Source organism: Hyaena hyaena, unplaced genomic scaffold (assembly GCF_003009895.1).
Source record: "Hyaena hyaena isolate Hyena2069 unplaced genomic scaffold, ASM300989v1 scaffold_1030, whole genome shotgun sequence".
Taxonomy (NCBI): Eukaryota; Metazoa; Chordata; class Mammalia; order Carnivora; family Hyaenidae; genus Hyaena; species Hyaena hyaena.
The window spans coordinates 450,229-475,769 of NW_024081660.1; the positions used below are offsets into that span (position 1 = coordinate 450,229).

At 51.5% G+C, this 25,541-nt stretch overlaps 1 protein-coding gene across 1 annotated transcript in view; it reads left to right on the top strand.

The window, feature by feature from the left end:
* The first annotated feature begins 2,178 nt into the window (after positions 1–2,178).
* The window catches only part of ZAN (zonadhesin), a 38,708-nt gene continuing 15,345 nt past the window's right edge, over positions 2,179–25,541 (top strand). Inside the window, 30 exon segments of the mRNA XM_039221913.1 lie at positions 2,179–2,255; positions 3,408–3,460; positions 3,939–4,085; positions 4,237–4,508; positions 4,682–4,769; positions 5,440–5,592; positions 7,903–8,067; positions 8,835–8,926; positions 9,119–9,197; positions 9,334–9,477; positions 10,273–10,541; positions 10,818–10,902; positions 11,233–11,235; positions 11,371–12,939; positions 13,732–13,913; positions 16,797–16,938; positions 16,975–16,977; positions 17,124–17,240; positions 17,668–17,792; positions 18,078–18,223; positions 19,753–19,896; positions 20,295–20,402; positions 20,485–20,654; positions 21,317–21,519; positions 22,643–22,784; positions 23,287–23,534; positions 23,774–23,954; positions 24,195–24,306; positions 24,897–24,991; positions 25,315–25,491. Of these exon segments, the coding sequence (XP_039077844.1) occupies positions 2,179–2,255; positions 3,408–3,460; positions 3,939–4,085; positions 4,237–4,508; positions 4,682–4,769; positions 5,440–5,592; positions 7,903–8,067; positions 8,835–8,926; positions 9,119–9,197; positions 9,334–9,477; positions 10,273–10,541; positions 10,818–10,902; positions 11,233–11,235; positions 11,371–12,939; positions 13,732–13,913; positions 16,797–16,938; positions 16,975–16,977; positions 17,124–17,240; positions 17,668–17,792; positions 18,078–18,223; positions 19,753–19,896; positions 20,295–20,402; positions 20,485–20,654; positions 21,317–21,519; positions 22,643–22,784; positions 23,287–23,534; positions 23,774–23,954; positions 24,195–24,306; positions 24,897–24,991; positions 25,315–25,491 (5,491 nt within the window).

Sequence of the window (25,541 nt, forward strand, 5' to 3'; positions counted from 1 at the left end):
AAAAAAAAAAGAAATTTCAAAAAAAAAAAGTCTCATAGTCTTTCAACTGAGTCAGCCAGGCACCTCTCTTCTTAACCATTTTTAAGTGTACAGTTCAGTGGCATTAAGTACGTTTGTGTTGTGCCATCATCACCACTGGCTATCCACACCACCTGTGCAACTTCCCAAGCTGAAATTCTGTCCCCATGAAAGACAAACTTCTTGTTCCTGCCAACCATCATTCTACTTTTTGTCTCTGGGAGTGTGACGACTGGAGGCACCTCACACAAGCGGAATCATATGCTATTTGTCCTTCTGTGTCAGGCTTATTTCACTTAGCATAATGTCCTCAATGTTGTAGCATGTGTGAGAATTTCCTTCATTTTAAAGGCTGAACGAGGGGCGCCTGGGTGGCTCAGTCGGTTAAGCAACAGACTTCAGCTCAGGTCATGATCTCACGGTTTGAGTCCCATGTCAGGCTCTGGGCTGACAGCTCGGAGACTGGAGCCTGCTTCAGATTCTGTGTGTGTCTCTCTCTGCCCCTCCTCTGCTCTGTCTCTCTCAAAAATAAGTAAATAAATAAATAACATTAAAAAAACAAAGGCTGGGGGCACCTGGGTGGCTTAGTCGGTTAAGCATCCGACTTTCGCTTCAGTCATGATCTCGCGGTTCGTGGGTTCAAGCCCCGCGTCGGGCTCTGTGCTGACTGCCAGCTCAGAGCCTGGAGCCTATTTCGGAGTCTGTGTCTCCCTCTCTGACCCTCCCCTGCTCACGCTGTCTCTCTCTCTCCTAGAAATAAATAAAAATAAGAAAAAAAAAAGACTGAATAATATTCCATTGTATGTACGTGCCATATTTTTGGCTTTGTGGATTTCTGGGTTGCTCTCACCTTTTGGCTATGGTGAATAATGCCACGGTAAACATGGGCGACCAGGTTACCTATCTCTTTGTCTTTGTGTTCAATTATTTTGGGTATACACCCAAAAGTGGAATTGCTGGGCCCTATGGTAATTCTATTTTTAACTTTTGGAGGAGTGCCATGCTTTTTAATATGTACATAATATTCCTCCATAGGAAAAATAGTCCTTGACTATGATCCAACCACATCTCTGCTGGCAAATGTTTGGGTAATCTTGATTTTTTTTTCCTGCTGTAATCAATGCCACAATTAACATCTTTAAGATGTGCCCAGCTATGTGCAAATAGGCACGTATTTCTGGGGGAAGATGCCTGGAAAGGTAAGGTGGGGTCAAAGATGTGCATGTTAAGAAGTTTGAGAGTTACTGTCAAATTACCTTTCAAGAAGTTTTCACCAACATAGTCATAGCATCAATGTATTTGAGTACGTTTACCTGTATCCTGGCCAGGGCTTAAAGCTTTCAATCTCTTAAATGGTTGTCAATGTGACAGTTGTAGTTCTGACTAGTATTTTCCTTATCACTAGTGAAGCAGGACATCTTCTTCGATGTTTACTGGCTGGTGGTGTGTCTTCCTCTGGGACTTGTCTTTTCTGATTCTTTGCCAGTAAGCATTGCCAGCCCTCCATTCGACCTGCCAGTCGTTTTCACCACTGTTGCCAGCTATAGAATTTTAGATTTGAAATGATTTTCTGTTGGAATTCTGCAGACAATGTTCCACTGCCTCTTAGAACCCCTGGTTGCTATTGAAAAGCCTGACGCCATGCTGATTCCTGATCCTTAGTATGTGACCTGCTTCTTTCTATCTGAAAGTGGTTAGGGTCTTCTCTCCCCACCTTCATTCTCTGAAATCTCATGACACGCCTTCTATAGGTGTCTTTGCATCCATTATAAGAGACCCCTTTTCATCAAGAGACTTTTAGTTCAGTCCTAGGAAATCTTCTTGAGTAGTTTTTCTGAAGTCCTTTCTTTTCCTTTGTTCTTTCTGATTTGAACTCTTTGGTTGGATGCTAGACTTTCTGGACTGCTTCTCTAAGTCTCTTTCTCTTGGTCTTTCTCTCTTGCTCTCCTTCTCTCCTGCTCTCATCTCATTTCCTTTCATTGGATTTTAAATTTCCGCCCTTGTAGTTTTCATTTCCCAGAGCGTTCTCATGTTCTCTGACTGTCTGGTTTTCATGGCATCCTTGGAAGGATGTCAAGTGAGGAGAGTCAGGGGTAGATAAAGTGGCCTGGTCTCACTGTGCCTTCCCCTCTTCCCTGAGAGTCGCCTCTGAGGTCCCACATGGCTCCTCCAGTCTGGACTCTGGTGCTGCTGGTGGGGGCTGCCTGGGGCCGGGGCCACATGCCTGCCCCTGTCCGGTAAGCTGGGCTCAGGAGGTGATCAGGGGTGACTCGGGGGGGGGGAGTGAGGGGCAAAACTGGAGGGGGCAAGTAGGGTAATGATGGGGAGGAAGGGGATGATGAACAGGAACAGTGGGGGGAACCCCCATAGCTTGAGCACCAGGAACTGAGAGGATGAGAAGCTCAGAGGGAATAGGACAGAGACCAGACATTAGAGAGAGTGAGGAGACACAGAGCTGGAGAGACAGAGAGGAGAGGCTGGGCCCTCAGGAAATGGGCCAAACCCAGCAGACAGGAGACTTCAGGTAGAGGCAGCAAGAAATGATAGATGCCTTGGTGTCCTGGAGCTTGTTTTGTGGGATTTGAGCAAGTAAACTTGTACAAGTAAAGCAAAGGGCTGTTCTATTTGGCCTACACCATCTGGGGAGGTGTTATTCGTAGGGCGAGGAGGGGCCATTCCTGTGTTACTCATCTATCTGTTCAGTGGCATGTAGCTAGGGCAGCATGGGACCACATAGTCCCCGCTCTATGGGGAGAGCTTGGGCTATAGCACTTGAGGACCTCAGCTCTGAGGAAGGAGTTTCCCCAGGTATAAACACAGAGGCACTGCTCAGGAACTTGCATACACATGATTTGGTGCCTCTTCCATAGAGGCTCCAACGCAGCCTCACAGAGGCACGGAGGCACGGAGGGAACCAGAGGTGATGTGAGGCGCTCCGAGGGAAGACACTTACTATTTTATTTTGTTTTTTAGGAGATCGATGAGAATTTAACATGAGGAGGTTAGGTGACTTCTTTTTTTTTTAATGTTTATTTTTTGAGAGAGAGAGCACTGGCTGGGAAGGGGCATAGAGACACAGAATCCCAAGCAGGCTCCAGGCTCTGAGCTGTCAACACAGAGCTGGATGCGAGGCTCAAACCCATGAGCGGTGAGATCATGACTTATGCCAAAGTCGGTTGCCCCACCTACTGAGCCACGCAAGTGCCCCGACCTTTTGAAAACCTTAAAGACAAGTAGACATATGTTCACTGCTTACAATTTGGTGCAATAAGGATACCAAGAAATCCTTCATGAAGGACCACTCAGAAAGTTCACAATCATCAAGGCTTATGATTCTTGATGATGACAAATATTACTTTTTTTTTTTTCTTTCTTTCTCCAACCCCAAGGAAAGAGAAGCCTCCGGACTGGAAGCCGGTTGCTCACAGCTCTAGGGATAACCGTGAGTTGGAAACCAGCACCACTCAGGCCTTTCTCCTTCCCCAGGGTGGGGTGGCCATCTCAAGTGTCCTCTGGCGTGGGCGACGGCATAAGCACATAATAACATGTGAGGGCAGCGCTTGGGTAATGGAGGAGGGAGGAACACGGCGGTATAGAGTCCAAGCCCTACCTAGAAGATGAACATTCAAATTAACAAAATGCCTGCGTCCAGACAAAGTCTGTCTGCCCAGCTGAATCCAGCCCTTGGGATATCAGGTTGCAACCCCTGTCCTAGAAGTCATTCTACCCTGCCCCACCCCGCCCTGAATTTCTCCTGCGAGATTCTTATTTCTCGGATTATTTTTTCCAAATCTCTGCTCTGGACCCACATAGTGGCTGCGTTCTCTAAGCTATGCAACCCTGCTAAACCCCACCCCCAGTGTGGCTCTGCTGTTGGCCCTCTCCCCTCTCCTGGCCTCAGAGCAGCCCTTTCTTCCCAGCTATTCTCACTCAGTGTGACTTTGAGGATAACTCCAAACCCCTCTGTGACTGGACCCAAGTGTCCACAGATGATGGGGACTGGACTCGAGCCAGTGGACCCTCCCCCATCGGCAGCATGGGTCCCCCTGGGGGCTACCCCAATGGAGGTGAGGAAGCCTAAGGTTTAGGGAGACAGCTAGGAGGTAGGCATGGGCAGACCTGGGTGCAGGGGGAAGGGAGGCTACTGGAAGCGGACACCTGGGCTCTGGGAAGGGGGTGGGAGGGCCTCCTCATCATCCTGGGCTCTGCCTCCCACAGAGGGCCACTACCTGCACATGGCATCAAGCACTTTCCACCGGGGCGGGGTGGCCCGCCTATGCAGCCCCCCCATATGGAAGCAAGGCCCCCTCTGCGTGCACTTCGCCTACCACATGTTTGGGCTTTCCTGGGGCGCCCAGCTCAAACTGCTGCTGCTCAGGGACACCAAGAAGAAGCGCCCCAGCCTGCTCTGGAAACACACTGACACCCAGAACCCCTCCTGGATTCCCACCACTGTCACCGTGCCTATTGGGCTTACCCTGCCCAGTCAGGTGAGGCTGAGGGCAGAGCCTTGGGCCCCTGTGGGAATCTGGGTGGGGAGGGGGCAGGAGGGGCCAGGGCAAGGAGGGGGCGCTGGGACTGGGCCATCTGAATTCAGGCAGAAAAGTGGGAGCCTGAGGCAAAGGAGCTTACAGGGTGGGTGGTCCCCTCCTTTCTCCCGCAGGTGATGTTCGAAGGAGTGAGGGGCAGCACAGCTTACCTGGACATCGCTTTGGATGCCATCTCCATCCACCGGGGCTCCTGCAACCAGAGTGAGCACCTGCCCCTCCTCCTCTCTCTGCCTCCACCATCTGCCCAGCTTCTGGCTTCCCTCTACCTCCACACTTCACACCTTTGAATCCTGAGCCAGCTACACCTAAAGAGATGTTCTCTACGAACAGAGTTGTGGTCATAACTTTGAGACTGACCAACCAAGTCCGGTCTGCCCTGGGCTGTCCCTATTTTTGCACTCAAAGTCCTGCCTCTCAGGAATGCCTCAGTCCCTGGGCAAAACTGAATGTCTGGCCACTCCAGCTGTTCCCCCAGACCCATCCTGAATTAGCTCTCTAGGCTGACATATAGAGATTCACGGGGAGTAAACAAAGGTGAAGGAAAATTCCAGAAGCGGAGTCCAAGTGATTAACACTTACTGAGCACAGGGTCATACTAGTCGCTCTCCACATATGACCTAATGTAAGACAGGCAGGTGCTGTCATTCCAAGTTACAGATGAGGACCTGAGGTTTGGGCAGATTCAGTAACATGTCCCAGGAATAAGGCACTGAGGAGTGGAACTGTACCTGGCTCCAGAGCCCACCATGGCTCACAGTAGTACACAGACTGGGGCTCAGCATTCTGACCCCAGACTGAGGCATCCTTTTTAGAGCTGCATCCTCCTAGAAAAAGCTAAATCCTCCCTCCCACCCCCGCTTTCTCCCCTCAGTCTGCATGATGCAAACGTGCAGCTTCGACATTCCAAATGATCTCTGCGGCTGGAGCTGGATCCCGACAGCCTCTGGGGCCAAGTGGGTCCAGAAGAAGGGGTCGTCTGGGGTGCCGAACGTGGGGCCTGAGGATGATTTCTCCAGCCCTGGCAGTGAGTAATGACCACACTTCCGTCCTTTGACTTTCTGGGCTTCTAGTGACCTCTGCAGGAGTTTTAAGATGTTTGCTTGACAACCATACAGTAAATGCCTGCGGATGTAACCCCAGCAACTTCAAACCTCGCCGAGCCCACATTACTCAGCAGAAAGGAAACTCCACACCTTGGCTCCCCCCACTGCCATCCCACAAACTCCACCTGGCAGACTCCACACAGCCTACTCCTCATCTCCCTTCCCTGGCACCATTCATTTATGCACTCTCCATTTATTCATTTATCCATTCATTCAACAAGTAGCTACTGAGTGCCTATGGTGTACCAGGTGCTGTCCTAGGCCCTTGAGATACATCAAGTCTTACAAAAGACTAGGAATGGCAGGGGATGAGAGGAAGATGGCTCCTAAAACAATAAAGAAATAAATTATATACTTATAGCCGGACTATTAGAAAAATGAAAGTCAAACAAAATAAGATTAGGAGTGCAGGAGTAAGGCGGGGGGTGTGTGAGTTTTAAACAGGGTGTTCAGGGTAGGTCTCATTCAGGTTATCTTTGAGCATAAACTTGAAGCAGGTGAGAGACGACCAACTGAACATATAGGGAGGAAGAACATTCTAAGCTGAGGGGCCAGCCATGCAAAGGTCCTGAGGTGACAGTGAACTAAGGGGTAGGGGAAGTCCTGAGATACAAGAGGCCACCTGGCAAGGATAGAGAAGATGAGCTTAGAACAGTCCTAGGCGGGGCTGATGACTTGAGGCCTTGAAGGCCATTGTCAGAACTATGGCTTTGATTCTCTACGGATGTGGATAGGGAGCCTTTGCAGGATTTGGAGCAGAGGAGTGACTTTATCTGACTTATGTTTAAAAGGATCACCTATTTTCTGTTGTTGTGGTTTGTGTTATTGTTTCTGCATTGAGAATACACTGAAGGGAACTGCCAAAGGCAGATGCAGAGAGGCCATTTAGGAAACATTTGTAATAAGCCCGGCAATACGCCTCCTCTTCCATTGCATCTATGTCTATCTGTAGCTTCTTTCCCACCATCTCTGTGCTCTTGGCTGGCCTTTTCTTTCCACGGATGACCCCTCCTCCCTTCCTTCCCTCTTTCCACTTCCCCCCAGCCCATTCCTTCCTTCCCTGTGCCTCTGCTCCTTTTCTCTTGCCCACAGCAGCTACCTCTCAATGCATCTCCAGCCCTCACAGAGTGCCAAGCTCTGCAGGTCAAACCTGAGAACCACGCTCCCTGATTTCTTTCCTAAATTCCCACCTCTTCTTTGTTCTCTGGCCCTTTGCAGTTCTCCATTCTTAATCCTCTCCCTTCATTTTCCTGTGTGGTTTAACCCCCCCCCACTTCTCCATCTCCCCCCAGCACCCAGAAGCCCTTTCTGCTCACTTCAACTGCAGGCTCTCCTTTGGGCTTTCCTGATGCCTGAGGTCAGCCTTCCAGAAAGACCTGGAGAACCGCCCCTCCCCTTCCCTTCAAGGCCCTGGAGAAGAGAGTAGGGCCAGCCCATCTGCGCATTACCCCAGCACCCCAACAGTTCCAGTAAACGTTGGTTGTTATTTCAATTTTCTCTCTCTTTCTTTTTTCAGCTTGCTTCCTTCTATTTTTCCAGCTTTCCTTTCTTTTCCTCTCACTTCTTTCCACCAACCAGCTATCCCATTATCGCCCCCCTGGCGTTTCTTTCACCATTTACCACTTCCCTCCTTCTCCTTCCCTTCTCCTTCCCTGCTGTCTCCTCTCTTTTCTCTTCCCTCCTCTTCTGCCCTCTCTTCGGCCTTCCTGAAGTCCGCCTTTCCAGACGCGTTGAGTGCGCGCTCACCAGGCAAAACCGCTCGAGAGTGAAGACCGAGCGCGCCTGCGCCGCCTCACTTTTTCTCCGGCTACCAGTTGCGTCAAGGAGCGAGGTCTAGGTTGATTGGTTGCTTGAACTGCCGGAGGGGGTGGTATGAGACGATTTCGGCTTCTAGGCCTCAGAACAGCTCTCTCTCACCAGTTTGTGTGAGTCAGCTATGCCGCCTGGGTCCGGAAAAGGAAGAAAGTATGATCCTGGGGGACCTAAAGCGTCAAAACCCGAAGGACAAGGTTCTGGCGGCTGCTTCTGAGATGATGCTGCGATGCTGCGGCTCTACCCAGTCTTGCGGAGCATTTCTGGAAAGTTCGAAGGCCTCGGACAGATGGAGGCCCACTGCAGCGCTAGCTGATCATAGGCAGCTGTTGGGACTTTCCAGGCCCAGGACCCCTGTGGTCACAGGGCCCTATCCCTCAATTTCAGCTATCTCACCTTACTGGCCTTTTACTTTGTAGGTGGCTTCTATATGCTCCTGGACCCCAAGAATGGAAAACCAATGCAGAAATCTGCCCTCCTGAGCCCCCTGAGCCAGTCCTCTGGCTGTCTGAGCCTCTCCTTCCACTACGTCCTCCATGGCCAGTCACCTGGTGCAGCCCTCACCATCTATGCTTCCGTCTTGGGTGAGACTGGCAGTCAGGATTTTTACGCTGACCTGAGACTCATCTCCCAGGGTTGGGTTGACAGGAAAATATGGAGCATCCCATGTTTCCAGGGAAATCTAGGATATATGCAAGTAGAATTGGGGCACCAGGAGAGGGCTGACTTCTAGAAAAAGAGATAAAAGTGCCAGGAGAATAAGAGAGAAGGATGTGCTTGCATTTGGGAGAGGGGAATATACTCCTAAGTGTTCCCTTTGCTACTATTCTTTCTGAGCATAGGGGGGTTTTTTTCCTAATTTTTTAAATGTTTACTTATTTTTTTTATTTTTAATGTTTTATTTATTTTTGAGAGAGAGAGAGAGAGACAGAGTGAACAGGGTAGGGTCGAGAGAGGGAGTCACAGAATCTGAAGACAGGCTCCAGGCTCTGAGCTGTCAGCACAGAGCCTGACGCGTGGCTTGAACCCACAAACCGTGAGATCATGACCTGAGCCGAAGTCAGATGCTTAACCGACTGAGCCATCCAGGCACCCCAAATGTTTACTTATTTTTGAGAGAGAGCATGAGCAGGGGAGGGGCAGAGAGAGAGGAAGACACAGAATCTGAAGCAGGCTCCAGGCTCTGAGCTGTCAGCACAGAGCCTGACATGGGGTTTGAACTCACAGACTGTGAGATCATGACCTGAGCTGAAGTTAGACACCGAACCCATGGAGCCCCCTGAATATAGGTTTGAGGTCATTTTTCCGTCCCCTTAATAAGTCAGTTCTCTCTTGGACCATCCATTTGCAGGCAGCATCAGGAAACACACTCTTTTCTCAGGACAACCTGGACCCAACTGGCAGCCTGTTTCTGTCAATTACACAGCCCAGGGACAAATTCAGGTACAGAGAAGCAAGAGGTCAGGGACCCCTTGCACGTGGTAGGCACCTTTGATATTGAAATGGATTGAGGGTCTGGGCACTGGGAGAAGGATGCCTGGGTTCCTAAATAGAGTAAAATTAAATGCGTGGGGTGGGGGTTGAACATTTGGGCTCTTTGTTCACTCGCAGCCTCCTTTCTCTCTCTTTCTTCAGTTCACTGTGGTGGGTGTGTTTGGAGAGTCCCCAGAGCCAGCTGTGGCAGTGGATGCGATCAGCATTGCTCCCTGTGGGGGTGAGAGCAAGTCCCTGGGAGGAGTAGGGCCTCCACCAGATCGCTCAGATCAGGCATGGGGTGGGGGGGGGACAGGATAGGGGAGGAATAGAGAGCATGGCCCAAATTTCTCATATCACCCATTTTGATCCCCTAGAGAGCTTTCCTCAGTGTGACTTTGAAGATGATGCCCATCCCTTCTGTGAATGGGCCCAGGCATCAGGGGATGGTGGACACTGGACCCGGGGAAGAAAAAATATGCACATCCAGGGTACAGGTGCTTTTGGAGGTTCCAATGGAGGTGAGGAGATTGAGGATCCCCCCCCAAACAATGAATTACTGAACCCTCTCCCAGCTGGGGAATTGGTTGGTATGATTGAAGGAAAAAGATATTGTAGGTATAGGTGACAACGATCAGCCATCAGGTGTTTATTGGGAGGCTGCCATGGGGCCCAAGCTGGGGAGATGCCACAAATCCGAGTGGATTGAAGATTCTCCTGGCTGTGGGGGTCACTGAAGCCCCCAGAAAATCTAGTAATCTCACTTCACTGAGCCTGAGCCTTCAAAATCCATAACCTCATTTTCAGTCATGACATTTACTGGTGCAGCCAGCAAAGGAATCTGGGTTGTTTGTTTGGTGTTCCCTTTCTTTCTGATCCTACATTTTTCAGCTAGAAGTCCTAAACAAGGAGGGAAAAAAAAACCCTGCTTATAACGTGGAGAGTTTGGGTGTTTGTGTCAAAACCTCATTTGAGGGGCGCCTGGGTGGCTTAGTCGGTTAAGCGTCTGACTTTCGCTTAGGTCATGATCTCGCGGTTCGTGGGTTCGAGCCCCGCGTCGGGCTCTGCGCTGACTGCCAGCTCAGAGCCTGGAGCCTTTTTCAGTCTGTGACTCCCTCTCTCTCTGACCCTCCCCTGCTCACGCTGTCTCTCTCTCTCTCACCTAGAAATAAATAAAAATATTTAAAACAAAACAAAACAAAACAAAACAAAACCTCATTTGAAAGGCAAGGTGTTGCTAAAGAAAACAACACAAGAGTGTCCTCCGGAGGTTTGTCATCTTGCCCTTCTTTTGATTCCTTTCTTTTGCCCAGAAGGTCGCTATATCTATGTCGAGGCTGACAACTTCTCTGAGCCAGGCCAGTCTTTCAGACTGGTGAGCCGGCCCTTCTGTGCCCCGGGTGCGATCTGTGTGGACTTTACCTACCACATGTATGGCCTGGGAGAGGGCACTAAACTCAACCTCCTGCTGGAGAGTCCTGCGGGCAGTTTCCCAACTTCTCTCTGGCACCGCGTTGGGTCTCAGAGCCCCAACTGGCTGAACACCTCTGTCACCATCCTTTCGGGGCATCAACAGCCCATGCAGGTGAGAGACAGAGAGCGGGCCCTGTGTGGGGCCTAGTGAAGGGGACATAATACCCAGGGACAACCAGGGCTGAGGAGATGGGAAAGGGAACAGAGGTGAACTCGGTGTCCCCAAGAGGGATACCTGGATCCTGAAAAGGAGCAGGGGTAGAGTTGGATTGTTGAGCCTAGAACAAGGTGACCTTTTGGCAGAGGACAGGCTGTCTGGGAGAATCCTTGAGCTGACATGGATTCAGCTGGATTTCTCTCTTCTCTCTCTCCTTCTCTGACCCTTCAGCTGATATTTGAGGCCATCAGAGGGACCAACTCTGCCTTTGTTGTTGCCGTGGGTTTTATCTTGATTAATCACGGGACTTGTCGAGGTAAGACAAAACTCAAGGGCCCAGAAAGGGGGCTGTGCTCTGGGACGACTATCTCTCGGAAGGCTGAAAATCAAGTTCTCTCCTGTGCGCATTTTCACACTGCTTTGTGTTCTACGTTCTGCCCCCCTCTGCCTTCCCGGTGGCATCAGGATGCTTGCTTGTGTGCATGTGACTTTGATGCAGTGAATTTCTGTGGTTGGATCCAGGATTCCTTACCTAGTGGATGGCAATCCTGAAGGGAGAACAGACATCCTATTCGTGTTGTGTCGTTTGTATTTGCCACGACGTCTGACATACGTTAAGAACAGTGTTTGTTGAGAGCTTGTTAAGTGAGTGAAGGTTGGGGTTGGAAGTAGAAAGTGTGAATAAGTTACCCTTTGAGGCCACCCACTCCAATTGGAAGTGAGTAAAGAGGGTGGTGGTCTGATTTTGACTAAACTCCCGGGTTTGTTTGTTTGTTCTTTGCAGGAACTGTGCCAACGGCGCCTCCTTCCAAATCCCCAATTTCCTCCTCTGGCCCTTCTGAAACCCTTGTCTCCACAGAAAAACCTAGGACTCCCACAGAAAAAGCTACAGCTCCCAAAGAAAAACCTATGGCCGCTACAGAAAAACCCGCTGGCCCCCATGAAATATCCACTGTTCCCACAGAAAAACCCATGGTCCCCACAGAAAAACCTATGACCCCCCAGATAAAACACATGACCGTCACAGAAAAACCCACTGCCCCCAGTGAAATATCCACTGTCCCCGCAGAAAAACCTATGACCTCCCAAATAAAATCTATGGCCCTCACAGAAAAACCCACTGTCCCCAGTGAAATATCCACTGTCCCCACAGAAAAACCCATGGCCCCCACAGAAAAAGCTATGACCCCTCAAATAAAACTTATGGCTCTCACAGAAAAACCCACTGTCCTCACAGAAAAACCCATGGCCCTGACAGAAAAGTCCACAATCCCTACAGAAAAGCCCACTGTTCCCATTGAAGACCTCACCATTCCTACTGAAAAGTCCACCATCCCCATAGAAAAAACCACAGTCCCAACAGAAAAGCCCACTATTCCCACTGAAAAACTCACTGTTCTCACTAAAGAGATCATCGTTCCTGCTGAAAGGCCTACCATCTCCACAGAAAAACCGACTGTCCCCACTGAAAAGACCGCCATCTCCACAGAAAAACCCACTGTCCTCACTATAAAGACCACCATACCCACAGAAAAACCCACCATCCCCACTGAAAAGACCACCATTCCTGCTGAAAGGCCTACCATCCCCACAGAAAAACCCACTGCCCTCACTGAAAAGACCACCATCCCCACAGAAAAACCCACTGTCCCCACTGAAAAGACCACCATCCCTACCAAAAGGCCTACCATCCCCACAGAAAAACTCACTGTCCCCTCTGAAGAGACCATTGTCCTTACTGGAAGGCCCACCATCCCCACAGAAAAACCCACCACCCCTACTGACAAGATCACCACCCCCACAGAAAAGCCCACTGTCTCCACTGAAAGGCCCACCATCCCCACAGAAAAATCTGCCCTTCCCACAGAAAAACCCACCATCCCCACTGAAAGGCCCACCATCCTCACAGAGAAACCCACCACCCCTACTGAAAAGACCACCATCCCTATAGGAAAACCTACTGTCCCTACTGAAAAGATTACTGTCCCTACCAAAAGGCCTACCATCCCCACAGAAAAACCCACCTTCCCCACTGAAAAGATCACTGTCCCTACAGAAAAACTCACTGTCTCTACTGAAAGACCTACCGTCCCCACAGAAAAACCCACCAATCCCACAGAAAAACCTACCACCCCTATTGAAAAGACCACCATCCCCACAGAAAAACCCACCATCCCCACAAAAATATCTACTCTTACCACTGAATGGCACACAGTTCCTATAATACCCCAGCCCAGCCCAACACTTGTACCTACTGAGCCAAAAGTCTTGGTGATGTCTCCTACTGCTCCAGGTACCTCCATGACCACTACAACCCCTGGATACACTCCAGGTAAGTGACAGAGCATCGAACCAACAGCAGAAAGTAAGAGACTGTAAGTAGGAGAGAGAATTAGGTAAATGGATACTTCTAATAGAAAACTGCAGTCTTAGAGGAGAGATGAATGTGACATGATAACTTTTGAAAAAATGAAGACCACCCCGACCAAGAGGGAAGCAGGGCATGGGTGGGGTGGAGGTTGTTGGGAGCCGAGTCCTAGACTGACAGCATCTTTTTTTTTTTTTTTTTTTTTTAAGATTCTATTTTTAAGTATTCTCTACACCTGATCTGGAGCTCTAACTCACCACCCCGAGATCAAGAGTCGCATGCTCCACTGACTGAGCCAGTTGCACGCCACATGCCTTCCTTTTTATAGAGAAATTATTCATATACCATAAGATGCATCCTTTTAAAGTTTGCAATTCAGTGGTTTTTATATATTCACAAGGTTGTACACCAAAAAGAAACCCCGTACCCCTTAGCAGTCACTCCACATTCTCCCCAAACCCTCAGCATGCCCACACCCTGGCAACCACTAATCGACTTCCTGTCTATGGATTTGCCTCTTCTGGACACTGCACGCATGGCGAATGATGTACTATGTGGTCTTTTGTGACTGGCTTCTTCCCCTCCACATCATGTTTTCAAGGTTATTCCGTGTTGTAGAAACTCAAGTTCATCCATATGTGGGATCTTCACTCTTCTTTATGCTTAAATGATATGGACCTACTTCATAGAGAACCTGAGGATATAGGAGGGACAGGAAGTCTTCCTGAAAAAAGCAGTAGAGTGAAGGCTTGACGCAAGCTGTTTTCCTCTTAGTGTGGTGTCCCCCAAATGCCCACTATGAGCACTGCGCCTGCCCAGCATCCTGTGAGAGACCCACGCCCAACTGTGGGCTCCCCTGCAAACCCGGCTGTGTCTGCAATTCTGGCTTTTTGTTTCATGGATCCCAGTGTATCAGTGCCTCGTCCTGCAATTGCTTCTACAACAACAATTACTATGAGGTAAGGCCCCTGAGGGAGATTGTGAGTGGAACGCTTGGGTTCTGGCTCCATCTACCTGTTCCTGAGGTGAGATGACCTGTGGATCCATGGGATGGTCCCAATGGGCCAGCTCACAAGCAGAGGTTACGCAGTGGTGAAGCCATTCATCCTGAATGTGGCTTTAGATGGTCATCTCTGTTCCTGCAATAAATATGCGCTGAATACCCACTTTGGCTCAGCTAGGCTAGGCTGTGCAGAAGATTCCATCATCCCGCGGACCTGTGCATGAGACCCTAGGCCAACCCGGTGGTCCAAGGCCCTCATCTCTGTCTTGAGGAAAGCTGGGGGGCAGGGGGGGGGCTGCATGTGCAGAACACAGCATTCCAGAATCTTCTTCCAAAAGAACTTTGGAAACCCTGTCAAAACAGAGGAGTTACTGTTCTTGTCTCCCCGTAATTGGTGGCCCCCCTGGAAAGATTGAATGTGAGCACAGGTTCTGAGCCAGTGCTGTCCAAAAGAATTAGCATGCAAGCCTCACGCATTATTTTACACTTCCTAATAGCCACTTTTTTAAAAAGTAAAAGTAATTCCATAATTAATATAATTATTATATATTATATATAATATAACATATATTATATATTATTATACCATTAATATAATAATAAGGTGCTCAATTTCAAATATTCTCATTGCAACATGTAATTAATAGTTATTAATCAGATCACTTATATTCCTTTTTTTTCATACTAATTCTTCCAGATCCAGTGTGTATTTTATACTTAGGGCATATCTCAATTTGGGCCAGCCACATTTCAAGAGCCCAATGGCCATACGTGTCTGGTGGCTGCTGTATTGGACAGAGCCACCCAAGAGTCAAGCTGATAGGAGCTTTAAATCTGGGTTCCAGCAGGGGCCCCTGGGTGGCTCAGTCAGTTAAGCATCCAACTTCAGCTCAGGTCATGATCTCACAGTTTGTGGGTTCAAGGCCGCATTGGGCTCTGTGCTAACATCTCAGAGCCTGGAGCCTGCTTTGGATTCTGTGTCTCCCTCTCTCTCTGCCCCTCTCCTGCTCACACTCTGTCTCTGTCTCTCTCAAAAATAAATAAACATTAAGAAATTTTTAAGAAAAATTTGGGCTTCGGGGGCACCTTGGTGGCTCAGTTGATTAAGCATCCAACTTTGGCTCAGGTCATGATCTCACAGTTCGTGGATTTGAGCCCCGCGTCGGGCTTTGTGCTGACAGCTAGCTCAGAGCCTGGAGCCTGTTTCAGATTCTGTGTCTCCCTCTCTCTCTGACCCTCCCCTGCTCACGGTGTCTCTCTCTCTCAGAAATAAATAAAAAACATTGAAAAAAGAGAAAAAGAAAAATCTGGGCTCCAATATTCACTTGCTGGGTGACCTTGGACAAGTTTCTTTACCTCTTCAGATCTGTTTCTGTGTCTACGAAATGTGTACATAATAATTTCTACCGTGACGCCTGGGTGGCTTGGTCGGTTAAGTATCCGACTTTGGCTCAGGTCATGATTTCACAGTTTGTGGGTTTAGGCCCCGCGTCGGGCTCTGTGCTAACAACTCAGAGCCCGGAGCCTGCTTCGGGTTCTGTGTCTCTCTCTCTCTCTGCTCCTCCCCTGCTCAGGCTCAGTCTCTCTCTCTCAAAAATGAATAAACATTAAAAAAATTTTTTTTTAATTTCTACCTACCTCATAAGGCTGTTGTGAAGCTGAAATTAGATCTGAACACAGGCCAAGTACTTAATAAATGTTACTGTTATTAACTAATTATGATAAATATCATACACAACCTATTATAGTGCGTTAAGCTAGGGGCATCTGGCTGGTTCAGCTGGTAGCTTGTGTGACTCTTGATCCCAGGGTCGTGAGTTCAAGCCCATGTTGGGCATGGAACCTACTTAAAAAAAAAGTGCATTAAGCTATTCACTTGTGTCAGTGGCTCATCTCAGCTCCAGGTGTTCTTCCCCATGGGTCGTCTGAGTTCCTATTTGTCTCTAAAGAACACTTTCTCCCTCTCCTCCCTTTAACCAGTCTCCTGAGTGTCCCTGTGTCAGTGTTAGGATTAGTTTCAGCCTCAGAAAGATCTATCACAACCACTAGCATTAAGCATCTCTTGCCTGCCCTGGGAGACATGTATGCATTTCTTATATATTCATTTGTCCATTCAGGGACTTTCTTGAGTCCTTGTTCTCCTAATGGTCTTAGATTCTGGGGAACACATAGGATCTTGGTTCACTCTGATACGGCATGTGTTTCTTTTTCTTTATTGTTTGTGTATTTGCGGGGGGGCAGAGAGAGAAAGAGAGAGAATCTCAAACAGGCTCCCCACTGTCAACAAAGAGTGCAGTGTGGGACTCGAACTCACAAGCTGTAAGATCATGACCTGAGCATAAATCAGGAGTCAGAGGCTTAACCCACTGAGCCCCCCAGGCACCCCCAACAGCAAAGGTTTCTTGAATGAGAGCTCCTGCCAAGCACTGTGCTATGTGTTGAGGCTCTGATAGTGAATAAAGAGCCATGGTCCCTCCCAGAGTGCTTGCAATCAAACAATCACAGAAATTAATGTGAAAGTACAGTTGTGCTAAGTCCGGGAAGGAAAGGTACCTAGAGCTGTGAGGATGACCTAGTCAGGGGGTCTGAGAAGTCTTTCTGAGAAAGTAGTGACCCTTGAGCTGAACTCTGCTGGTAGCATACAAATGATTTAGAAAGGAGGGAGAAGAGCATTCCAGGATGAGGGCAGCATGTGCAAATGTCCTGTGGTGAGCAGGAATATCTGGTAGGGCGGTGGGAAGAGGAAGAGTATGAGCCAGGTTAGATCTGCAGGTGTGGTAGTGGAGGGGGAAGGGCCCCAAGAGCTATAGCATCATGACTCTGGATCCCCTATTCCCAGCCTGGAGCAGAGTGGTTCAGCTCCAACTGCACAGAACGTTGCCGCTGCAGGCCTGGCAGTCGGATGGAGTGCCAGATCTCTCAGTGTGGGACACACACAGTGTGCCAGCTGAAGAACGGCCAGTACGGATGCCAGCCCTATGGTGAGCCCCTCCCTGCACACGACCCCCACCGGCCAGCCGGTCAGAGTGGGTATGACACCAGGGTCTCTTGACCAGAAGAGCTGGGGCACACCACTGGGTGGGTGAGGTGCTGTGTGGTCCGGCCTGCTTGGTGGAGCAGTGGCAGCAGCCCACTGTATGTGTCCTCCCTACCTCCTTCCCGGCAGGCACTGCCACCTGTGCCATCTACGGAGACCCGCACTATCTCACCTTTGATGGAAGATACTTCAGCTTCATGGGCAAATGCACCTACATCTTGGCCCAACCCTGTGGCAACTCAACAGGTAGGGAGGGCTCTGGAGATGCCTGGGTCAGGGGTCTAAGTTCTGAACAGCTGGGAGCACAGTGGGCGGCAGGAAAGGGCTGGGGAGCAGATGGGAGGAGAAAGATGGGAACAAGGCCTTCAGTGACGTAAGGGTTGACATGACCATCCCAGAACTAGGACTTTCTCAGGACCAGAATGCCCTTTAAGACACTTCTCTTTATCAGTGGTCTCCCTGGCCAGCTTTTACTGAGGGCCCGCCAGGAATAATGGCAATAAAGGGACGATGCCCTGGTCCACCGAGGGGGCACAGTCTCAGCTCGGTACAGGCTATTCTGGAAAAGGCAGGCAGTCCTGCCCCACTCACATCTGGGCCCCGCCTTCCGTCTCTGAGTAGAGCAAGTGTCTTCTTGGTCTTGAGTGCTCTCCACCCCTCTCCCCCCACCCAGAACCATTCTTCAGGGTGGCAGCGAAGAATGAGGACCGAGGACAAGAAGGCATATCCTGCCTGAGCAAAGTCTATGTGACCTTGCCCGAGGTCACCGTCACCCTGCTCAGGGACAGGCGCACGCTGGTGAGTCTGGTCTTCTGTTCGGTCCCGCCAGTGCCTCCAGGCCTTGGCCTGGCCGTGGCTGGTCCTGTGGGCCGCGGCCGGTCCTGTGGGCCGCGGTGTCCTAGCCAGCTCCTGCGGCCTCCAGCCCTCTCAGGGACGGGTTCCAGAGCATTCTGTGTGTTACCGAGGATTGCTGTGGATGGTGCTGTGCCTTCCAGTGTGGATGTGGGAATCTGCCGGGATGGGGGTGGGGATTCTCCTTGACTTTCCACCTGTCTCTGTCTCCTCCCTTACTCTGCCTTCCAGGTTGGGGGTAAGCAAGTCACCCTCCCAGCGGTACCTTCTAAAGGAATCTTCCTGGCTTCAAGTGGGCGATTTGTGGAGTTGCAGACAGCGTTTGGTTTGCGGGTGAGATGGGATGGCGACCAGCAGCTGTATGTGAGTGTGCCCAGGTGAGGGGTGCCCCGCGAATGGAAGGGGAGGGGCAGAGCAGGGAGACGCCCCTCATGCTGGGCAGAATGATAATAGCAGGATATACACACAATGGTTTGGGAATTTGCTAGAAGGAGTTGCTAATACGTCTTGGAAGCTTCCTGAACAGTGGTCACTTGACCCCAGTCTTCAAGAAAGGGTGGCTCCCCAGACAGACAAACAAGGGAAAGAATGTCTTTGTAGATAGTGAACAGCAAATGCATGGAAAACCGGGAATGTGGGAGTGTGGGAATGTCGTAGTGGTGTGGTTTGAAGTGTTGGGGTTCGGGAGATGAAGGCCAAAAAGAATTCTTTTTTTTTTTTTTAATGTTTATTTTTGAGAGAGAGAGAGAGAGTGCGCAGGGGAGGGGCAGAGAGAGGGAGGGAGACACAGAATGTGAAACAGGCTCCAGGTTCTGTGTTGTCAGCGCAGAGCCCGTCGTGGAGCTCGAACTCATGAACTATGAGATCATGGCCTGAACAAAGTGGGATGCTTAACCAGCTGAACCACCCAGGTGTCCCCAAAAAGAATTCTTGAGACGTCTTTGGTGCAAAAAAGGTGGTTTTATTAATTTTTTTGTTTTTTAAAGTTTATTTATTTTGAAAGAGAGAGAGAGATTGAGAGAATCCCAAGCAGGCTCTGCATTTCAGCAGCGTGAAGCCTGACAAGGGGCTCGAACTCACGAATGGTGAGACCATGACCTGAGCAGAAATCAAGAGTCGGACGTTTAGCTGATGGAGCCACCCAGGCACTCTCAAAAAGTGGTTTTATTAAAGCACAGGGACAGGACCCATGGGCAGAAGGAGCTGCACTGGGATTATGAGGGCTGCCTGATTATGAACTTGGGAGTTGGGAGAAGTAAAGATGAGGGGAAGCTTCCAAAGAAGACTCACAGGATCCTGGAGGCCTAGCTATTGCCAAGCTAATGTTGTCTTTCCTTCCAGCAAAGCATTGACATTAAGACAGATGGGAGCTCCTGGAGGAGCATCCTACCCTGCCTGTCTCAAGTGTTTGTTGGGGAGTCTGGGTGGCTCAGTTGGTTAAGTGTCTGACTTCAGCTCGGGTCTTGATCTCAATGTTCATGGGTTCAAGCCCCGCTTCAGGCTCTCTGCTATAAGCACAGAGGCTGCTTCAGATCCTCTGTCCCCCTATCTCTCTGCCCCTCCTCTCTTCTCTCAAAAGTAAGTAAACATTAAAAAAAAGGTATTTGTCAAAGGACTGCAGGTTATAAGGAAATGTAGTTTTATCTACATCTTTCTGCCTTTGTTTCCCACATTTGTAGGGCTAGTGAGGGGGGCATGAGCAGGGCAGTAGGATGCCTCGGGGGTGGGGGTTTGTGAGGTCCCCATGCACCGGGCGCCTGGCATGGACCCTTGTTCGCAGTGTGCACCCGTCAATCCTCTGATGCAACCTGTCCGAGGCCCCAGCTCTGCCCTTCTCTGTGTGGTCCCTCCGGGGCCTGGAGCCCCTTCTCTCCATTAATGCCTCCTCTTCTCCCCCTGCCCCCAGCACCTACTCTAGCAAACTCTGTGGCTTTTGTGGCAACTATGACGGTGACGGTAGCAATGACAACCAGAAGCCGGACGGCAGCCCAGCGCAGGACGAGGAGGAGCTGGGCAACAGCTGGCAGACGGTGGAGGACGAGGACAAGGAGTGAGGACGTGGCCACCCTCCCCCCCCCGCCTCTGCCCCCCTGCTCCTCTACCCTTCTGAGAACCATGCGCCCTGACCGCCATCACCCCCTTTCTTCTTTCTCCTCTCCCCCGTGCACCCCTCCCCCATGTCTGTCATTCTTCTCCCTGCTCCCGTTCTGGCCAAGTTCACTAACCCCTCACCACCACACTTGCCCTGCCCCCCATTCGGTCCGTCGTCCCCAGGGGATGCTGAGCAGCCTCTGTTCCAGTTTGCTTGGCTCCAGGTTTCCCCACCTCCTCTCTGGCTTGGGGTTCAGCCTCTGTCCGCTAGGGGCCGCCGAGAGCCGCGAGACCGCTGGGGTAGGGGCCCGGCTGGAGGCGAGGTTTTAGGGCATGTTGCAGGTGGGTCTCTTCCAGGTGCCAGAAGAACCCGGCAATTCCTCCCTCGTGCAAGTCAGGCTTGCAGAACAGTCTGTCGGGACTTCAGTTCTGTGGACGGCTCTTGGACACCCGCGGAGCCTTTGAGTATGAAGGGAGCCAGCTAGGGCCGCGGGAGAGGGGGCCACCAGGCACCTGATCACTCCTTTGACCCAGCCTCTCTCCTCAGGGCGTGTCTGCCTCACCTCAAGGCCATCTCATTCTTCAAGAGCTGCATGTTTGACATGTGTAAATTCCAGGGGCTGCAGCCAGTGCTGTGTGCCCATATGGCAACCCTGACTGAGATCTGCCAGGATGCCGGCTACACGGTGAAGCCCTGGAGGGAATCCCAGTTCTGCCGTGAGTTGTGGCGAGCAGCAGGGCCCCCTTCCTTCACCCACGGATGCGAGCTGAGGGTGGGCATCTGCGTTTTGGCACAAGTGTGGGGGACCCCTGGCTGAACCCCTTCAATTCCACATGTGCCCAGGAGAATCTGGCACAGGCAGAAATAGCCATGGAGAAAAATCACGGCCCCTTGCAAACTCGGAAAGCCCTCCAGCCGCCTGAGGCTGTGCGGGGCAATGCGTGCAGGCACGTGTGTGTGGCCCAGGTGTCCTCCAAAACACACAAACTACAGACTCCTGGGGTGAGTGGGTGCACCATGACTGCCTCACAGCCTCTGAGAGCCTGCTTAGGGCAAGACCGTGCCCTTGATCGAAAACCCCCATGGGCATCCTCCCCTGCCCTGTAGGCAAGTCCATGTCTACACAGCAGCACTACTGAGACGTTTGGATCTGTCTGCTCCCCTGGACCTGCCTCTTGGTAGCTCCCAGCAGGCCGCTTTCTGGGCCCAGAGTAGAAGCTGAGTTCTTTGGTCACGCTTCTCCCAGTCACCCTCTGCTTCCCAGGATTGGGCAGAAGCCTCTAGCTGTGGGGCCTTGGAACGCTGAGCTCTGAACACACACCTTCCTTCCCTTTTTCCCATCCTGCCCTGTGCCCTTCTCTGCTTCCTCCTCCACCAGCAATGACCTGCCCACCCAACAGCACGTACACGCTGTGTGCCACGGTGTGCCCCGCCACCTGCCATTCCGGGTTCTCTGGCATGGCCTGCCCGAACCGGTGTGTGGAGGGCTGTGAGTGCAACCCGGGCTTTGTCCTCAGCGGTCTGCAGTGCGTCCCCTTGTCCCAGTGTGGGTGCCTCGAGCCCATGGTGGGCTACTTCAAGGTGAGCCTCTGGGGCTGGGTGGCTCTGCTGTGACTCAGGAAAGCAGGCCTCTGCTTCCAAAGTCTGGGCGAGCCCATGTGCAGGACAGAGAGGCCAGGGAGCCAGGGCGTGGAGGGCTGGCAGTAGGGACATTCGGGCCCATATCTGATTCCCCTGTCTCTGTCCATCTCTAGCACTCTCCCTGCAGACCTGGATGGAGCTCTGGCAGCTATTTCCCGTGCTGCACCCCTGTCTCTCCCCCCTTCCACGTCCCCTCCCCTTCAGGCCCCTGACTCTTCTCCAATAGTTTCTCATCCTCTGAGGGCCCAGGCACTTCTCTACGTCATGTGCACAAAACATCTTTCCAAACACCATGTCCTCCCCTACCACAGGCCCCTTTCTCTGCTGAAGGACTTTGGCCCCTTCCTGGGCCCTCCACCCCCGTCTGCACATTTGAAGCCAGACCCTCATGTATGGTGTTTCTCTCTTCCTTCTCTGCCTGTCCCTCACCCTGTCCCTGAGAACGATACTGGCGTTCATCACAGCCCTCTGCCTAGCTCTGGGAAAGCCCACTGAACGCTCTGTCTGTGCCTTGCTCTCTCCCCAATTTTACTTTCTCTGTAGCCCCGTTATCTCTGCTCTGCCCACCCCACCCCCCACCCATGCCTGTTGGAATCCTTCACCTCCTCTGAGGCTCTATTCAAATGCTGCCTCCTTGAAGCCTTCCTGATAAGCAAAGTCAGAAGGCTTTCCTCTAAACTTCCAGAGCCAGTGCTTATTGTCTGTGTTGACGATAAGAAACTCTCATCAGGTCCCCTGATTGCTTTCTTTAGGTGCATATCCTGTTGGAGCACATGATCTATTAGTTTATTTGTTTACTGCCCCTCTCCCCCCCCACCCCCGTTGTGAGCTGTTAGAGCAGGGACATCATCCATCCATCCAGTTCAGTCCTGAATACCTAACACCTAGCGCAGACACAGAGATATCTGTTGAGTGAAGGAACAAAAAAGTGAATTACTGAGTAAGTGAACGAATGCCAGGCTTGCAGCTTCGGGATGACAGGAACGATCCCCGTGAGCAAGCCAGTGATCTGAGTAGCAGACCTGGGAATGCCCTCTTTCCCTTCCTTCCTTCCATCCCCCAGGTGGGGGAACGGTGGTTCAAGCCAGGCTGCAGACAGCTCTGTACCTGCGAGAGAAGCAGTAAAATTCGCTGCGTGCAGTGGAGGTGCCAGGCCCAGGAGGTCTGTCGTCAGCAGGATGGCATCTATGGCTGCCATGCCCTAGGTGAGCAGACAGGTGGAAGGGGGGGACTGCTCCTGTGACCTTGGGCGAGGGCATGGCTTTGCCCTAAAGCAGACATCCCGGAGAGAGCCAGGGCTTAATGGGGCCTGGCTGGCAGTTGGCCCAAGCCAGAGCAGTCTCTGCGTGGACCCGGTGAGGTTGGGGCAGCCCCTGTGCTTGACCTCTCCAGGCTCAGCCAACCACACGGATGAGCCAAGGGTCCCATTCCAATGTGGACTCGCCGAGATAGCAGCTCAGGGTTAGGACATCTCTTTTTTTTTTTTTTTTTTTCCTGAGAGAGAGAGCGAGCGTGAGCAGGGGAGGGTCAGAGAGAAAGGGAGATACAGAATCTGAAGGAGGCTCCAGGCTCTGAGCTAGCTGTCAACACAAAGCCCGACGCAGGGCTCGAACCCACGAACCATGAGATCATGACCTAAGCGGAAGTCGGACGCTTGACCAGCTGAGCCACCAAGGCGCCCCTAGGACATCTCTGAATTCAATCCAGGGTCTGCCACCTGCACCGTCTCAGGGGACCCCCACTACCTGACATTCGACGGAGCCTTGCACCACTTCATGGGCACCTGCAGCTACATCCTGTGTAGGCCTTGCCAGCTTAGGTCCGGGGAAAACTACTTCGTCGTGAGTGTCACCAATGAATTTCGCAATGGGAACTTGGAGGCTTCTTACGTCAGATCCGTCCACTTGCAGATCTTCAACCTGAGAATCTCGCTGATCAAAGGCCGCAAGGTCGTGGTGCGTGCCTCGGCCCACCTCCCCTGGTCCCTACACCCCCAGCCCACTCCGCATCTCTTCTCTGCCCCCTCCTTGCCTGCAGGCCCACCTGTCTAGCTTCTAGAGCCCCTGGGGGAAGCCCACGGCAGACCCAGCCCCAATTCCGCAGATGCATCACCATTGCTGTCTGCTGCCTGGTCTTGGCCCCATTGTCTTTGTCCCAAGCGGCTCTCCCTACCGCGTCCTCCCTGCCTCTGTAGCTGAATGGTCGCCGGGTGGCCCTGCCTGTGTGGCCTGCACAAGGCCGGGTGAGCATAAGACCTAGCGGCTCCTTTATCCTCCTCTACACGGACTTTGGGCTTCAAATTCGCTACGATGGGAACCATCTGGCCGAAGTGACAGTGCCCTCCTCCTACGCTGGCCAGCTCTGTGGGCTGTGTGGTGAGTTCCCTGGGCATTTGCGGGCCAAGTGGCGACAATGGGCAGGAGTCTGTCTCAGTCCTGCTCACCCACACATTTCAGTAGGCGTCCTGAGGGCTTGTCTGCTGTGCTTGAGGGTAGGTGTTGAGAGGACAAAGGGAAAGAGGAAGAAAGGTGAACTGTGGTCTGTTGAGTGAAGAGTGAGAGGAAGGTGGTGGTCCTGGGGGCGGGTCTTTGGCCTCTGACTGGACCCTCCTCCAGGCAACTACAACAACAATAGCCTAGATGACAATCTGCTCCCGAACAAAAGGCCTGTGGACAGCTCAGTTGGCCTGGGAGTCGCCTGGAAGTTCCCTGAGTACTCTGAAGCAGGGTAAGCTGGGATTGCAGGAGCCAGAGCTGGGGAGAACCCTCGGCTGGCAGCCTGGGGCATCCGCTGTGCGTCCCTGATCTCTCCAGGGACTGGAACGGACCAAAGATTGTTGTTCCCACCTCCCCTGCCCCCACTTGCCTTCTGTGCTTACTCATCTGTCTCTTTGGAGAGTCTTTTTTTTTTTTTTAATGTTTTATTTATTTCTGAGAGAGAGATAGAGAGAGGGAGAGAGATGTTGCGAGCAGGGGAGGGTCAGAGAGAAAGGGAGACACAGAATCAGAAACAGGCTCCAGGCTCTGAGCTAGTTGTCAGCACAGAGCCCGATGTGGGGCTTGAACCCACGAACCGTGAGATGCTTAACCGACTGAGCCACCCAGGTGCCCCTCTTTGGATAATCTTCTTGGGAATCCCATCCTGAGTGCTCACCTCATTCCTTCCTGCTGCATCTTCTGACCTTCCTGCTTGAGGGGCCACTTTGTTCTCTTCTCCTGGCCTTATTCCCTTCCCATCTTCCCCCTCCAGTGTCGCTTCAGTTTTGGGGCAGCTTCCTCCAATCTTAAATTCCTGCCCCTTCCCCTCTCTCCATTCAGCTGCTTTGCTAAGGGTCCAAAGCCCTCCAGATGCCAGGAGAACAGAGGGGCAAACAGCTGGGAAAAGAACTGTGATGTCTTAATGAACCCTCAGGGTAAGCCACATCCCTTGGTGGTCACAGTGTTTTCCTCCCCTGGCCAGAGACAGAGGAGAGGACTGGTCAGGGAGGGAGGAAGGATGAGACATGAAATTAATGGAAAGTCAGGAGGAAGGCAAGAGGAAGGTAAGATGGAGGCAGTACTCACCTTAGGAGTTCTGATGGACTGCTTTTTTTTTTTTTTTTTTATCTCAGTACATTCTCAATAAATACGGGTCCTGATTGAAATGGATGTTGAATTCACTCCGAGTCAGCTGCGTGGTTCTTGTCCCTTCCAAGCTGACTCTCTGCCTTCACACCTACATCGTTTCCTCTTCCAGGACCCTTCTCTCAGTGCCACGGGGTGGTGCCTCCCCAGTCCAGCTTCACCAGCTGTCTGTATGGCCAGTGTGGGACCAAGGGGGACACCCTGACCCTGTGCCGCTCCCTGCAGGCCTATGCATCCCTGTGCGCCCATGCCGGCCGGGCCCTCTCCTGGCGGAACAGCACCTTCTGCCGTGAGTGACCCAATCACCTGCTCCCAAAGCTGAGAGGAGGCTGCCAGAAC